Raw genomic sequence first — 16,405 nt, 5'->3', positions numbered from 1 at the left:
TTTCCACTCAGATCCTCCCAGGGAGCCCCTGATCAGGAGCTACTTCAGCTAAGATGCACCAACTGATGCAAACTAGAAAAGCCTGACTGTAACCCAGCCAACCAAATGATTACCCATCATTAAAGAGCATCCTAATATTTGCCTGCAAAAAGAAACAGAAAATGTGAAACAGACGACTCAAATCCTCCTAAACATCTTTACCAGATTTCAGGGCTAACCTCAAAAAAAAAAGCAGCAGACAAACTTGAAATGCCTATCAGCTGAGGAGAAACACAACTACAACTGAAAGTGGAAACACAAATCGAAAAGCCAGAGAACTAGAAAGTGCAGTAAAAATAACTTCAGAACTCTGCAAACACATTTTATAAAAGTTTTGAATCACAATCAGCACTTGAAGAATGTGGCTTTAAACCTGAATTTAGTTGAAATTTAATGTTTTTTTTAAGATATATCCCCAAAAGCCCATAATTAATGACCATCATTTTATTTAAATATATATATACTAGCTGGGGAGCCCTGCGTTGCGAGGGCAATTTTGGGGCGCTTGGTCTCCCTGCCCCTGTGTGTCCCCCCTCTCCCTGTCATGTCCTCTCCCTGTCCTATCCCTCCCCTCCTCTCCCTCCCCTCCTCTCCTCCCTCCCCTCCCGTCTCCCTCCCTCCCTCCCCCCACCCCCACACCTACCCTCCCCCACCCCCTCGCCCATCCCCTCCCCCCCGCTCCCCTCTGTCCCTCTCTCCGGCCCCTCCCCCTGCCTAGCGCCTGAGGTCCGGTTCTGAGGCCGGGACGGACCGGAGCGGAGGTCCCCGCGTATGGCGCGGCAATATATATATATATATATATATATATATGTATATATTTCAGCAATAATACTTTCTGATGCGGATATCTTGAACCATTCAACTTCCTTTAACTTGGGATCCAAGAATGGTGATGTGTAAATCAGCCCTATACTGCCTGTGGTATTGTTATTCTATTTCAGATTTCAAAGCAGTGCTCCCCAAATCCAAATTTAATTTGACTTACCACAGGGCCCTGGTTCTGCAATGTTCTGGCTATCCCACAATGCCTGCAGAGATGACAGTCGATCTGAAGGCTCCATTGTCACCTTTTTCACGACCTTCCTGTTATATACATATAAATAAAAAAGGAACATCTTATTCAGAATGCTCTTCTGACTTGAGTCTAAGAGTTGAGGTTTGCTTGAAAAAACAATTGCTTTCTGGTCAGAAATTCTAAGCACAGTGTTCATGCTTGATTTATTGCCCCTCCAAAAAGAGACTTTCCATATATTTTCCCCCTTTGCTCACCTTTAAATCTCTTGTCTGCCTTACAGAAAGCTCTTTTTGGCCACATACTTCTATCTGTAACAGCATCAGTATCGATCTATCTATATACTTGCTGAAGTGCCTGGCGGTGCCGAGGCTTTTTCGAGGGAATGTTGTTGTTGGAAGAGAGAGAGAGCGCGACTGGGGGGAAGAGAGGGAGGGGAGGGGAGGGGGTGGAGGGATGGGGGAGGAGGGGAGGGGGAGGAGGGGAGGGGAGGGTGGGGGGGAAAGGGAGGGAGGGGGGGAAGGGCGGGGGGGGAAAAGGAGGGCGGGGGGGAGAAGGGAGGGCAGGGGGGAGGGAGGGCGGGGGCCCCCCCCGAGGGTCACGGCCCCCCCCCCCCCCAGGTGAAGACCGCCGATTGCGTGCGCAGCAGGAGCTGAGACGCGACGTCTCTGGCTCGGCTGGCGGGCCCGGTTGCCAGGGTAACCGTGACGCTGACCAAGCCCCGCCCCCGGGCCGAGCCAGAGAGAGAGAGACGCCGCGTCTCAGCTGCTCCTGCTGCACGCGCGGGCCCCCCCCCCCCCCACGAGGGTCGCGGCCTCCCCCCCCCCCCCGGAGAGTCGCGACCCCCGCCCCCACCCCCGCCCGAGGTGAAGACCGCCGATTGCGGCTGTGCGAGACGGCCGGCCGGGGTTGCCAGGGTAACGCTTGACGCTCAGCAAGCCCCGCCCCCCGGCCGAGCCAGAGAGAGATGCCGCGTCTCAGCTCCTGCTGCGCGCGCACCCTAGCGGCGCTGGGCTGAGGCTCGGCCCTCCAGCTTCGAGTGGGGCCGGGAGGTGCCTAGCTCGGGCGTGGGTGCGGAGGAGACGCCGAGGCTTCTAGGCCTACCTGAAAAACGGGGAAAGGTAGGAAAATTAATGAGATTAGATAAGTTAATTACTTTCTAAATCATTTTTTTTAAAACAGTATGTGTTTTAAAAGCAACGTTTTTTTTTTAAGACGCAGAAAGCGGGAAAAAGGAAAAGTTTGAATCAAGATGGCGGCGACTCACCTCGGTTCAGAACGATAAGGCCCGGCCACACGCGCACCGATTGGCCCGGCGGCACACGCCAGCAACCCGGCGTACGATTGGTCGAGCTCGAGGTCACTGTCGCTAATGAGCGGATAATGAGATGCTAATGAGCGGAACGTTGAAGGTTTTTGGATACCGCGGGCGGGATTTTAGCCCGGCCGAAACGTAAATACGCTTAAAACCGTCTCGGAAGCGTAAGCTTTCTTTGGAGGTAACGCGCGCGTAGGTACGCCCTGTAACTTTCGAGCGCATAGCCCGACAGACGCACAGGCGATGACAGAATGACAGACAGAATGACAGACAGACAGACAGACAGATCGACCGATTTATATATATAGATAGAAGATATATATGTAAAGCGGTTTGTCTCTGTCTGTCTGTCTGCTATGCACTCAAAAGTTATAGAGCGTACCTACACGCATTTTATATCAAAAGAAAGCTTATCATTAGGGGAGTCTAATAGGCGTATTTACTTTTTGGTCAGACAAAAATTGTTCCGACAGTATACAAAAAAGGTTAAAAAAACGGCAACATTCAGCTCATGAGCGTTGAGTGACGTGATGGTTGACCAATCGGTGCATCATGGGGGGGTGGTTCATTGTGTGTGTGGGCGGGCCTAATCCCTCTGAGTGGAGGTGAGTGGCCGCCATCTTGATTTCTAACTATTGATTTATTTTTCCCACTTTCTGTGTGTTTATTTTTCCCACTTTGTGTGTGTGTGGAGTGGAAATTGTTCTTAAAAAAAGTAAATTAATTTGTAAATATTTTTTCTAAGCTGATTAATTTTCCTACCTTTCACCCTTTTTTTCCCTCGACTCGCTGCCTCCGCCGGGCGCTGCAACCTTGGAGGGTTACCCCACCTGCAGGCCTCAAAGCCTCGGCCTCTCCTCGCCAGCCACGCCCGAGCTAGGCACCGCCCGTCCGCTGGGCACGCCCTGCGATCGCCGCCATCTTGGTAAACGCTGGCGGCGCGGGACTGAGCCGAGCGTGGCCATTGCCGCCATCTTAGTAAAGGCTGGCGGGGCGGGAGTCAGCGCACGTGTCAACGGTGGCGGCGGCCCGCAGCGCGACCTCAGCTAAGGTGAGTCCGGCGGGCCTCACGCGCTAGGCCGCGCACCGGCCGGCCCTGAGGCGCTGATCCACACACAGGGTCTTCGGCTCACCGCGACCGGGCTCTCAGGAAAGGCAGACAGAGAGGGGGAGGGAGAGAGACAGAGAGGAAATCAGGGAGAGACAGGGGGAGGGAGAGGAGAGGGGGGGAGGGAGGGAGAGGAGAGGGGGAGGGAGGGAGAGGAGAGGGGGAGGGAGGGAGAGGAGGGGGGAGGGAGGAGAGGAGGGAGGGAGGGAGAGGAGGGGGAGGGAGAGGAGGGGGAGGGAGAGGAGAGGGAGGAGGGAGAGAGGGAGAGGGGAGGGAGGGAGAGAGAGTAAAGCAGGGGGAGGGAGAGAGAGTGGGGAGGGAGAGAGAGGGGGAGGGAGAGAGAGGGGGAGGGAGAGAGGGGGGGGGAGGAAGAGAGAGGGGAGGGAGAGAGGGGGGGAGGGAGAGAGGGGGGAGGGAGAGAGGGGGGGAGAGAGGGGGGGGAGGGAGAGGGGGGGGAGGGAGAGAGGGGGGGAGGGAGAGAGGGGGGGAGGGAGAGAGGGGGGGAGGGAGAGAGGGGGGAGGCAGAGAGAGGGGAGGGAGAGAGAGGGGAGGGAGAGAGAGGGGGAGGAGAGAGAGGGGGAGGGAGAGAGAGGGGGAGGGAGAGAGAGGGGGAGGGAGAGAGAGGGGAGGGAGAGAGAGGAGGGATGGAGGGAGAGAGAGTAAAGCAGGGACAGACAGGGTGAGGGAGAGAGAGAGGGGGTGGGACAGGGAGGGAGAGCTCGCCTTCTTCCTTCCTTCCTTCCTTCGCAGGGGTCCATCGGGCCAAGCCTGAGGCGCTCCTTCCCCCCCTCTCTCTCCAGGCTAACCCAAACTAAATCCAGCAGTCTCTCTCTCTCTCTTCCCCCCCGTCTCTTTCTTCCCCCCCCGTCTCTCTCTTCTCCCCCCCTCTCTTCTCCCCCCCTCTCTTCTCCCCCCAGTCTCTCTCTCTTTCTCTCTCTTCACCCCAGTCTCTCTCTCTTTCTCTCTCTTCCCCCCAGTCTCTCTCTCTTTCTCTCTCTTCCCCCCAGTCTCTCTCTCTCTTCCCCCCAGTCTCTCTCTCTCTCTCTTCCAACAACAACATGCCCTCCAAAAACCCTCGGCACCGCCGGGCACTCCAGCTAGTAGTCTATATTTCTGTATTTGTCCTACAAGAACTTTTTGTTCCTCAATGCCCAATTCACAAATGCTGAAGTACGATGCACTGTTTGGTTCCAAAATATGAAAAAGGGGGAACAATTCAGTTGTTTGCGCCTCCAGTTAGCGCCTTAAGAGGGCACTAATGGGGCGCAAAGCAACTAGCGCCCGGGCGCGGCGATGTTTGCGCCGCTCGCAAAATTAACTAGACATTTTGCTGCGGCGCTAAACACTACCGCCACGATCTCCTGCGCCGGCGGATTGTGATGTCAGTCGAGAGCGCAACGCCCCGTTCCGGATATTGAGTGGCGCCCCCTGCCTTACCGCCTGCCGCTAGCAATGACAGGTTGAGGGGAGTGTTATGCTGTCAGAAAGGGACTAGGGGAGCGCTATTTAAAGGCACCCACTTCCTGCCTTTTTTTGTCGGTGACATTTTTGCACCACGCATTCCGAGAGAGAGAGACTTCTGGAAAGATTCAACGCTGTGTGAAGGAGTTTTGAGTACTGAGCAGCACTTTGCAGGTTTATTTACATAGATAGAAACATAGAAGATAGGAGCAGGAGTAGGCCATTCGGCCCCTCGAGCCTGCTCCGCCATTCAATGCGATCATGGCTGATCATCCAAATTCAGTACCCGGCCCTGCTTTCTCCCCATACCCCTTGATCCCTTTAGCCTTAAGAAATATATCCAACTCCTTCTTGAATATATTTAATGTATTGGCCTCTACTGCCTTCTGTGGTAGAGAATTCCACAGGTTCACCACTCTCTGGGTGAAGAAATTCCTCCTCATTTCTGTCCTAAATGGCCTACCCCTTATCCTTAGACTGTGACCTCTGGTTCTGGACCCCCCGACCATTGGGAACAGCCTTCCTGCATCTAGTCTGTCCAGTTCTGTCAGAATTTTATAAGTTTCAATGAGATCCCCTCTCATTCTTCTAAACTCCAGCGAGTACAAGCCCAATCGACCCAATCTCTCCTCATACATCATTCCTGCCATCCCAGGTATCAGCCTGGTGAATCTTCGCTGAACTCCTTCCATGGCAAGAACATCCTTCCTCAGATAAGGCGACCAAAACTGCACACAATGCTCAAGATGTGGTCTCACCAAGGCCCTGTATAACTGCAGCAAGACATCCTTGTGCCTGTACTCAAACCCTCTCGCTACGAAGGCCAACATGCCATTTGCCGTCTTAACCGCCTGCTGCACCTGCATGCTTACCTTCAGCGACTGGTGCACAAGGACACCCAGGTCTCGTTGCACTTCCCCTTCTCCCAATCTATTGCCATTCAGATAATAATTTGCCTTCCTGTTTTTGCCACCAAAGTGGATAACCTCACATTTATCCACATTATATTGCATCTGCCATGCTTTTGCCCAATCACCCAACCTGTCCAAATCATACTGGAGTTTCTCGGCATCCTCCTCACAGCACACACGCCCACCCAGCTTTGTGTCATCTGCAAACTTGGAGATATTACATCTAGTTCCCTTGTCTAGATCATTAATATATATTGTGAATAGCTGGGGTCCAAGGACCGATCCCTGCGGTACCCCACTAGTCACTGCCTGCCACTCGGAAAAAGACCCGTTTATTCCAACTCTTTGCTTTCTGTCTGCCAACCAGTTCTCTATCCAAGTCAATACCTTGCCCCCAATCCCATGTGCCTTAACTTTACACACTAATCTCTTATGCGGGACCTTATCGAAAGCCTTCTGAAAGTCCAAATACACCACATCCACTGGTTCTCCCTTATCTATTTTACCAGTTACATCCTCAAAAAATTCCAGTAGATTAGTCAAGCATGATTCTCCTTTTGTAAATCCATGTTGACTTTGTCCGATCCTGTCACTGTTTTCCAAGTGCTCTGCTATTACATCTTTTATAATGGACTCTAGCATTTTCCCCACTACCGATGTCAGGCTTACTGGTCTGTAATTCCCCATTTTCTCTCTACCACCTTTTTTGAATAGTGGGGTAACATTAGCTACCCTCCAATCCATGGGTACAGTTCCAGATTCCATCGAATGCTGGATGATGACCAGCAAAGCATCAACTATTTCTAGGGCCACTTCCTTAAGTACCCTAGGATGTAGATTATCAGGCCCTGGAGATTTATCGGCCTTCAATCCCATCAATTTGCCTAACACCATTTCCTTACAAATACTGATTTCTTTCAGTTCCTCCCTTTCATCAGACTCTATGTTCCCCGACATCTCTGGGAGGTTATTTGTGTCCTCCTTTGTGAAGACAGAATCAAAATATGTATTTAATTGGCCTGCCATTTCTTTGTTCCCCATTATAAATTCCCCTGATTCTGACTGCAAGGGACCTACGCTTGACTGTCTCTTCACATATCTTTAAAAGCTTTTACAGTCAGTTTTTATGTTCCCTGTAAGCTTACTCTCATATTCTATTTTCCCTTTCTTAATTAATACCTTTGTCCTCCTTTGTTGAATCCTAAACTGCTCCCAATCCTCAGGTTTACTGCTTTTTCTGGCCAATTTATATGTCCTCTCCTTGGATCTTATGCTATCCCTAATTTCCCTTGTTAGCCACGGTTGAGTCACCTTTTCTGTTTTATTTTTATGCCAAACTGCGATGAACAAATTCTGCAGTTCATCCATGCGGTCTTTGAATGTTTGCCATTGCCTATCCACCGTCAACCCTTTGAGTGACACTCCCCAATCAATCCTACCCAACTCACGCCTCAGACCATTGTAGTTTCCTTTATTTAAATTTAGGACCCTAGTCTCTGAGTCGACTACTTCATTCTCCATCTTAATGAAGAATTCTATCATATTATGATCGCTCCGACCCAAGGGGCCTCGTACAACAAGATTGCTAATTAATCCTTTCTCGTTACATAATACCCAGTCTAAGATGGCCTGATCTCTGGTTGGTTCCTCGACATATTGGTCCAGGAAACCATCCCTTAAACACTCCAGGTATTTCTCCTCCACAGTATTGTTACTAATTTGGTTAGCCCAATCTATATGTAGATTAAAGTCACCCATGATGACTACTGTGCCCTTATTGCACGCTCCTCTAATTTCCCTTTTAATGCCATCCCCAACCTCCGCATTACTGTTTGGAGGTCTATATACCACTCCCACTAACGTTTTCTGTCCCTTGGTATTTCTCAGTTCTACCCATACAGATTCCACATCATCAGAGCTAATATCCTTCCTTATAATTGTGTTAATCCCTTCTTTAACCAGCAATGCTACCCCACCTCCCTTTCCTTTTTGCCTATCTTTCCTGAATATTGAATACCCCTGGATGTTGAGTTCCCAGCCTTGGCCACCCTGGAGCCATGTTTCCGTAATCCCAATCAAATCATATTCGTTTACCTCTATTTGCGCAGCTAATTCATCCACCTTATTACGAATGCTCCTCGCATTAAGACACAAAGCCTTCAGGCTTGTTTTTTTTAACGCTTTTAGACCTATTAGAATTATTATTTACTGTGGCCATGTTTGATTTAAACCATTGATTTCTCTGACTGCCACTTTTGTTTTACTCCTTCCTATCTTTTGCTTTTATCCTGGTTTCCCTTTCCTCTGTCCCCCTGCTCAGGTTCCCAATCCCAATTTTGATTTGCCCTTCCTTGCTTCGACAGCGCTCTGAGGTAGCGCCTCGCTCCTCGGCCTTTGCACCTTAAGACAGGTGTGAAGCGCCTGATTTAGCGCTCCAATCACCTCCAGGGGCGATAAAAGCCAAGTTTGCTGTCGAAGGCGATAATTAGCACCAGGCGCTAAACTTTGCGCACGGCCAATAATGGCGCCCCAAACAGGGCAATACTGAATTTTTCCCCAAAAATGTTTAAGGTATAAAGGGGAAACAATCATGCTTGCTCCACAGCTAGGTGAAAATGTACAACTTGATTTGGAGAAGAGTGTGCAAAAAGCTGCTTGGAAATAAAGACAAGTTTGATAAGAAATAGCTTGCCCGTTTTTCGTAGAAATTACTCTTTCTTTCCTAAAACCTATTCCCTATTTGGAATGTCACAGTACATAGAGGCACCGTACAGAAACCAAGTATAATCTCCACAAAATAAACAATATTATTGCCCATGTACATAAAATGGTTTAAGTCATTCACTAGTTTTAGCTACTTATTTTGCATCAGAATGTGAAGAAGTATGCTGTGGAAGTAACAGATTTGTAGATTTTACATGGGATACAGAAGCAGAAGAATGAATTATTGAAAAATGTTAGAAGATAAAACAGCTTAGAATAGCAGCTAAAGTTTTTGAGGAAAAACCCAAACTTCACCCTAATGAGACCAAGAAGCAGAAGGAGCAGTTGCTGCTAAAGCTATGGACCTCCAACTGGTGAAGCCTCCATTTGATACCGTTACAAGAACAGATGAGTGAGGCCATTCAGCCCATCTAGCTCATCCTTCCACAGAATTTCATGATTCCCCCACTGCCACAACATCTGTGTCATGAATGATTCCAGATAGCATGTGACCACAGTCTGGTTAAGAGGATGCACTCAGTGAGTTATGTACTCATGCTACTGATAAGGGGTTTCTGGTATCTGCTGTCCATTTAATGAGGACTCAAATCCATAAATGTCTGGTGTCTAATTACTAAAGTGACTATCCTTCAAGCTGGATTTCTTTGAGGCCAAGTTGGCTCCAGGCAACATGCCTAACTATACAAGATTGGAACAAAGTCACCCTCCATGGCAAACTTAATCAGATACTTGAATTAGGCAGCTCCAAGACCCTGTTGAGGATTGACTAGCCACTCTGGCTAATTAATTGGACCTGGGCAGGTAGATATGTCACTATACAGTCATCTGTGAAAGTTTGAAAAGTAATGCTCTTAATGGGCTGAATGACACTAGCTGGGCAACCACTGAAGCTTACCAGTTCCCTGTGCTTGAGCATTACCCCGGTGTATACTTGGGGAATCTAAAGCTTTGTTTATTTCTAACCTCTACCAAAGCCTTCTGGCAGAGTGTGAGCCTACAAAGATGGTGTGTACCCTCCATATTAGGTAAACAGTAACTCTATCTGTGTGGGTTTCTCAGTAGTTTGGAGTCTCAAGCATGGTGATGGGTTTACACACGGGGCAAATACCAGGCTGAATAAAATAAGGAAGAAAGCAAGAAAGATCTTGCATTTATATAGCACCTTTGAAGACCTCAGGACTCCCCTAAGTGCTTTACAGCCAATTATGTACTTTTCAAAGTGTTGTCACTGTTGCAACGTAGGGAAACATGGCAACCCAGTTGTGCATTGTTTTGTGGTTTTAGTTGAGGGATAAATGTTGGCCAGAACACCGAGAACCACCCTGCTCTTCTTCAAAAAGTGCTACTGGATCTTTTACATCCACCTGAGCAGGCAGACGGCCTCGGTTTAACATCTCATCCAAAAGATACACCTCCGACAGTGCAGAATTCCCTCAGTACTGCAATGATGTGTCAGCCTGGATTATATGCTTTGGTCTCTGGAATGGGGCTTGAACCCACAAACCTCTGACGCAGAGGTGAGAGTGCTACCACTGAGCCAAGGTTGACACTTCTAAACAAACATAAAAAAAGAAAACGTAAAACAAGATGATTTGACAGAGACAGAAAATGCTGGAAATACTCAGCAGGTCGGCTGCCTAACTTGCTGAGTATTTCCAGCATTTTCTGTTTCTATTTCAGATTTCCAGCATCTGCAGTATTTTGCTTTTGTATTAGATGATTTGACATACAAGGAAGTAGCTAAGATGTTAAAGAAAAAGTGTATTTGTGTACTGGAGATGTGGATGTGCAAAGAGAGAAGGCATAAAGGGCAATGTTAGAAGATATTTTCATGCAATTATTCAAATATGGAATGCATCACGACAAATGGTTATTGAAGCCAAGTCAATCACAGTGTCCAAGAAAGAATGTGATAAACGCTTGAAGAAAAATATTATATGCTATTGAGGAAAAGCAGAGGAATGGAATTAAGAGTAGACCGTACTGATATGGAGTCAGCACAATGGGCTAAATGGCCTCTTTTTGCCCTAAAATCTCTATGGGCCAGAAATTCAGTGGGCTTTGCGCCCAGTTACCGCCCAAAGAGGGCATCTGCGCCAGTAGAGGAGTTTGCGCTGATATTCAGCGCTGCGGTAATGGCGGCGGTAGCCGGTAGCGCTGCGCCAGCACCGATGACGTCATCGGTGTGCGCAGTGCCCCGGTTCCGCCCCGACCCCCATATTTAGTTGCGGCCGCCTCTTCCGCAGCGGCCGCAAACAACGATGTGAAGACCAGGCCATGCTGCAGCCTTAGTGGCGCTAGTTAAGGCGGAGGTGCGGCCGGCCGCATTTTCGGCGGCCGCCTGCCCGCACCTCCTTCCCCGGCCTCCTCCACCCCCCCCCCCCCCCGGCGGCATTGCCGGCTGCTTTCCGGGAGCCCGGCACTTCTCCGTGGTGCCGGGCTCATTTGCCGGCACTAGTGAGCGGCGATCTCCGAGTTGCAGGCACCTCCCCCTTAAGAGAAGGAGGAGGCCTGCAGTACCGCAGCCTGCCGCTCCGCAGCGGGTGGCGCTGCGGCACCTACAGCGCTGAAATTCAGTTTCAGCGCCCCAAGTGGGGGCGGGCACACCCTGGAATAGCGCCCGGTTCCGACTTGGGGCGCAAAAACTGAATTTCTGACGGGTGCAACTGGCTCCGCGCGCAGCGCTAACTTTTGGGCGCTAGCCAGCTGGCGGGGCCAAAGTGAATTTCTAGCCCTATGATTCTAAAGTATAAGAGCAGAGTTCCACAGAAAAATCAAAGAGCTAATAGGGAAGAAAAATGCAACAAGTGGTTGTATTAGAACAGGGAGACATTTATGTGATAAAGAAAGCACGAAAGCTAGATGAGCAAACCTTGGAACTTATCAGTGCCTTAGAAGTCAAAGAAATGCAGATGAACTAGAAACACCACAGATCACTTAATCAGGGATTAAGCACATTACAAAGCTGGCGCATTCAAACTACTCAGTGGTTATTGCAGTTTATTCTGGGTTTAGAAAGGGCTTTTGTTGCACTGTTGTTACCTCGTTGGTGCGTAAATCCTAAATCAGTACCAAGATATGTGTAATTTGATTGATTTAAACCGTATACAATGTCAGAAAGGCTTCAAGTTATGCACAAAAGTGGCCCAAGAAGATGAAAAGCTTAGACTCTCCTGCTATAAAGTATATGAAGAAAGGAATAGAGTGAAGGTACAACAGAGCTGCTGCAGACTATGGATAAGGCTGGTATGCAGAAAATGCTCAATTCTGTGATATAGTCCACAGCTGAGGAATTCTACTCATGGGAGATAGATAAATAGAGATATAGACACACGCGGAAATTATTTTCCTGCGAAAAATCAATGGTGTCAGAACCATCAGTTCTATGAACCATGCTGTGAACATATTGTTAGAAATCACATTCAAGGAAATAAAAAAGAAACTGGAGTGGTAATTTACCAAGTAACAGTTTGGTTGAGAGGAAGTGGGAAAGGAACACTTGAAAACATAGTTGAAGAATAATGTGAGTATAACAGAGCGGCCAACAGAAAAGGGAAAAATACTTCATAAATTATGAGAAAGCATTTTGTGGGTGAAGCACAGAAAATGAATGAACGTCCTGCAGAGAGTTAAAAATGATGCAAAAGACATGCGATGTGAAATTGGGATTGGCAGCGCCTGTTGTTTGGGTGCTACGGGTGCTGTTTGGGAACCAAAATGGCATCTGATGCACGCGTGCGCACTTGTGGGGCGAATTGTGCCGGTGCAATGTTGGTGAGGGCACTACTACGTGCAGTTAACATCCACCGGAAGCAGGCCGAGCATGCAAATCATGACGCCAATCAACGTGCAACGCTGCTTTAATGCTGGTGGTGCCATTTTGGAGCTGCACTCACCCAGGCGAGTGGAGAGTATTTCATCACACTCCTGACACTTGTAGATAGTGGCAAGGCTTTGGGGAGTCAGAAGGTGACACAGTATTTATGTGGCTGGTCCAGTTAAGTTTCTGGTCAATGTTTATGGTGGGGATTTGACGATGGTAATGCCATTGAATGTTAAGCGGAGGTGGTTAGACTCTCTCTTGTTGGAGATGGTCACTGCCTAGCCCAAATGTTACTTGCCACTTATCAGCCCACGATTAAATTTTGTCTTGGTCTTGCTGCGGGCACAGACTTTTTTATTTATTTATTCGTTCGCGGGATGTGGGCGACGCCGGCAAAGCCAGCATTTATTGCCCATTCCTAATTGCCCTTGAGAAGGTGGCGGTGTGCTGTCCGATACAACGGAGTGGCTTGCTAGGCCATTTCAGAGGGCAGTTAAGAGTCAACCACATTGCTGTGGGTCTGGAGTCACATATAGGCCAGACCAGGTAAGAACAGCAGATTTCCTTCCCTAAAGGGCATTAGTGAACCAGATGGGTTTTTACGACAATCCGGTAGTTTCATGGTCACCATTACTGATACTAGCTTTTTATTCCAGATTTATTTATTAACTGAATTTAAATTCCCCAGCTGCCGTGGTGGAATTTGAACTCATGTCTCCAGATCATTAGTCCAGGCCTCTGGATTACTAGTCCAGTGACATAACCACGATGCTACTGTACCCGGACTGCTACATTATCTGAGGAGTTGTGAATGGAACTGAACACTGTGCAATCAGCAAACATCCCCACATCTGTCCTTAAGATGAAGAGACGTCATTGATGAAGCAGCTGAAGATGGTTTGGCCTAGGACACTGCCCTGAGGAATTCCTGCAGCAATGTCCTGGGGCTGAGATGATTAGCCTCCAATAACCGCAACCATCTTCCTTTGTGCTAGGTATAACTCCAGCCAGTGGAGACTTTTTCCTCTGATTCCCATTGACTTCAATTTTACTCGGGCTCCTTGATGCCACACTCAGTCAAATGCTGCCTTGATGCCATGAGTTAACAGAATAAATAAAGTTCAGAAGAGTAAGACGTGGGCGTGGTATATCAAACTTTTCAACATATACTCCATTCATCATTGGGGCTGTCTGGATGACTTAGAGGCTGCATTCAAAATCAATGGAAAATTTATGAACAACCTTAAAAAAAGTATGTTGAAGATAGAGTACTGATTTCAGGCAGATTACAAAAGATACTTGAGAAGACAAACCTGATGAGTTTGGAAATATGGATTGAAAATAAAGGGCAAGACAACGTCACCAGTAATCGCAAAGAATGTGAACTCCAAAAAATGAACAGTATAGTTAATAGAGCAAGATGATAGAATATTGTTTATCTGTTCATCGAACAGCACTGTACAAATACAAACATTGAATTTTAAATGCAAAAGAAAGTACTGGAGGCATTTGAGTTATTGTTCTACAGAGGTATGCTAAAGTTTAATTTGACAATCGGAATGAATAATGAGGATGTCCTTGAACTAGCACAAGAAATGATGGAAAGATGACATACTGCAGACACATTATATAGGAGTCAGATTCATAATCTGGAGAAATCAATGGTAATAGAGTGAGGCAAAAGAGAACTTGACCAGCTAATGTGATGGTTTAGCAGAACTTCAGGGGCTAATATGATAAACTTTTTGTGGGGTGAAAGAGGAGGAGGGGAGGGTGTGAGAGAGAGAGAGAAAATGAGTATGTGCCAGGTAGAAATTGTAATTGAGAAATAGGGAGAGAGAATTTTCAACTTTTAGAGACAATAATCCGAGAAAAAATTAATTGTCACTTGGAAACATATGGGTTAATAAATGCCAGCCAGCACAGATTTGTTAAAAGCAAATCGTCTTTGACTCACTTGATTGAAAAGTACCACAAAATAGACTTGTTAGCAGAATTGAAGGCCATGGGATTACAGGGACAATGGTAGTGTGGATACAAAATTGGCTAAGAGACAGAAAACAGAGGGTAGTGGTGATTGGTTTTTCAGGCTGGAGGGGAGTATACAGTGGTGTCCTCCAGGGGTCGGTATTAGGACCGCTGCTCTTTTTGATATATATCAATGACCTGGACTTGGGTTTATAGGGCATAATTTCAAAGTTTGCAGATGAAACAAAACTTGGCAATGTAATAAACAGTGAGGAGGATAGCAAGGGACTTCAGGAGAACATAGACAGACTGGTGAAATGGACAGACACGTGGCAGATGAAATTTAACATGGAGAAGCGTGAAATGATGCATTTTGGTAGTAAGAATGAGGAGAGGCAATATAAACTAAATGGTATAATTTTAAATAGGGTGCAGGAACAGAGAGACCTGGGGGTGTAGGCACACAAATCTTTGAAGGTGGCAGAACAGGTTGAGGCATAAAATACAAAAGCAAGGAAGTTATGCTAAACCTTTATAATTCACCATTTAGGCCTCAGCTGGAGTATTGTGTCCAATTCTGGGCACCACACTTTAGGACGGATGTCAAGGTGTTAGAAAGGGTGCAGAGGAGATTTACCAGAATGGTACCAGGGATGCGGGACCTCAGTCGCATGGAGAGGCTAGAGAAGCTGGGGTTGTTCTCCTTAGAACAGAAGGTTAAGACGTGATCTGATAGAGGTGTTCAAAATCAGGAACCGTTTCGATTGCGAGTAAATAAGGAGAAATTGTTTCCAGTGGCAGAAGGGTCGGTAACCAGAGGACATAGATTTAAGGAATTTGGCAAAAGAACCAGAGGCGACCTGAGAATTTTTTTATCCCGGAAGTTGTTATGATCTGGATTGCACGGCCCGAAAGGGTGGTGGAAGCAGATTTATGAGTAACTTTCAAAAGGGAATTGGACAAATACTTGAAGGGCAAATGTTTGCAGGCTATGGGGAAAGGGACTAATTGGATAGCTCTTTCAAAGAGCAGGCACAGGCACAATGGCCCGAATAGCCTCCGTCTGTGCTCTATAATTCTATGATTCTAGCATAATCCAGCATATACAGCAGGGACTTCACCACCTCTTTTTAAGGTATCATGAGATGGAAATAAAATGTGCAACAAGTTCAAAAGGATTAGGTAATTAAAACAGTTAACAGATTTCTAAACCAAGCTTTTCATCAAACTGGTTTAAAGATTTTACACTTACTTAAATGCTACAAAGGACATGGCCTTGATGAGAGTACCTACATTGGCGAGAGCCCAGGGAGCATCTTCTTGAGGCACGTTCCCAGGTACCCCACCACTTCATTCACCTCTTCTGATGAAGTTAGTTTCAGGGGAAAAGTGCATCGATCAGTTTCTACAACCAACTGAAAAACATCAAAACAAATTCATAAATGTTTCAACTCTAGGGGACTCGGTCACACATAAATTGGACAATCCCACAGAAGTCAGATTTTATGCTACACCATTCCTTCCCATACCCAACAATAAGCTGGGTTAGTCTCACCAGCAATATTTCTGCTTTTCACCATTTCACAACAGGTTGACAAGTTGGTGCCGTTCTTATGTATTTTGTTTGCACTGGATTTACCGCAGCTTAAAGGGCAGAATGACTTGTGAGCACCGACTACTTTGGGGGAAAGAGAAAAAGAGCAATGGATACCTTGGCTACTCTATCTTTGCTATGTTGCCACTAAATTGAATCACTTATGGTGCCTGGAGAGGTCTGTCATGTCATCCGATATCTGTGAAGGCATGTTGTGGAATTAGGGAAGGGAACCTTAATCATGTCATCAGATATCTGTGAAGGCATGTTGTGGAATTAGGGAAGGGAACCGTACTGTATATACATCCTGGGGTCCATGACGCTTAATACCTTTCCAACCTTAGGCAGAGGTCGCATATCACTCAATCGGACTGCCTCAAGTTCTTCAGTCATTTTGGAAGTGATCAACACCAACTAGACAGTTGGAGAAAATCCTAGACAAAGGAT

General features: G+C 47.3%; 1 protein-coding gene across 1 annotated transcript in view; it reads right to left on the bottom strand.

Moving 5' to 3' along the window:
- Nucleotides 1-16,405, bottom strand: part of LOC147117677 (F-actin-uncapping protein LRRC16A-like) — a 494,673-nt gene that overhangs the window by 297,720 nt on the left and 180,548 nt on the right. Inside the window, exons 5-7 of the mRNA XM_085989391.1 lie at nt 15,658-15,779; nt 1,018-1,122; nt 114-142 (exon numbers count right to left, since the gene is read on the bottom strand). Of these exons, the coding sequence (XP_085845517.1) occupies nt 114-142; nt 1,018-1,122; nt 15,658-15,779 (256 nt within the window). The remainder of the gene's footprint in view (nt 1-113; nt 143-1,017; nt 1,123-15,657; nt 15,780-16,405) is intronic.

The sequence above is a fragment of the Somniosus microcephalus genome, chromosome 5 (genome assembly GCF_052327205.1).
Source record: "Somniosus microcephalus isolate GS21.2 chromosome 5, FLI_Smic_1.0, whole genome shotgun sequence".
NCBI lineage: Eukaryota > Metazoa > Chordata > Chondrichthyes > Squaliformes > Somniosidae > Somniosus > Somniosus microcephalus.
The sequence above is the reverse complement of the archived record's forward strand: the minus strand, read 5'-3'. Positions and strand labels throughout refer to the sequence as shown.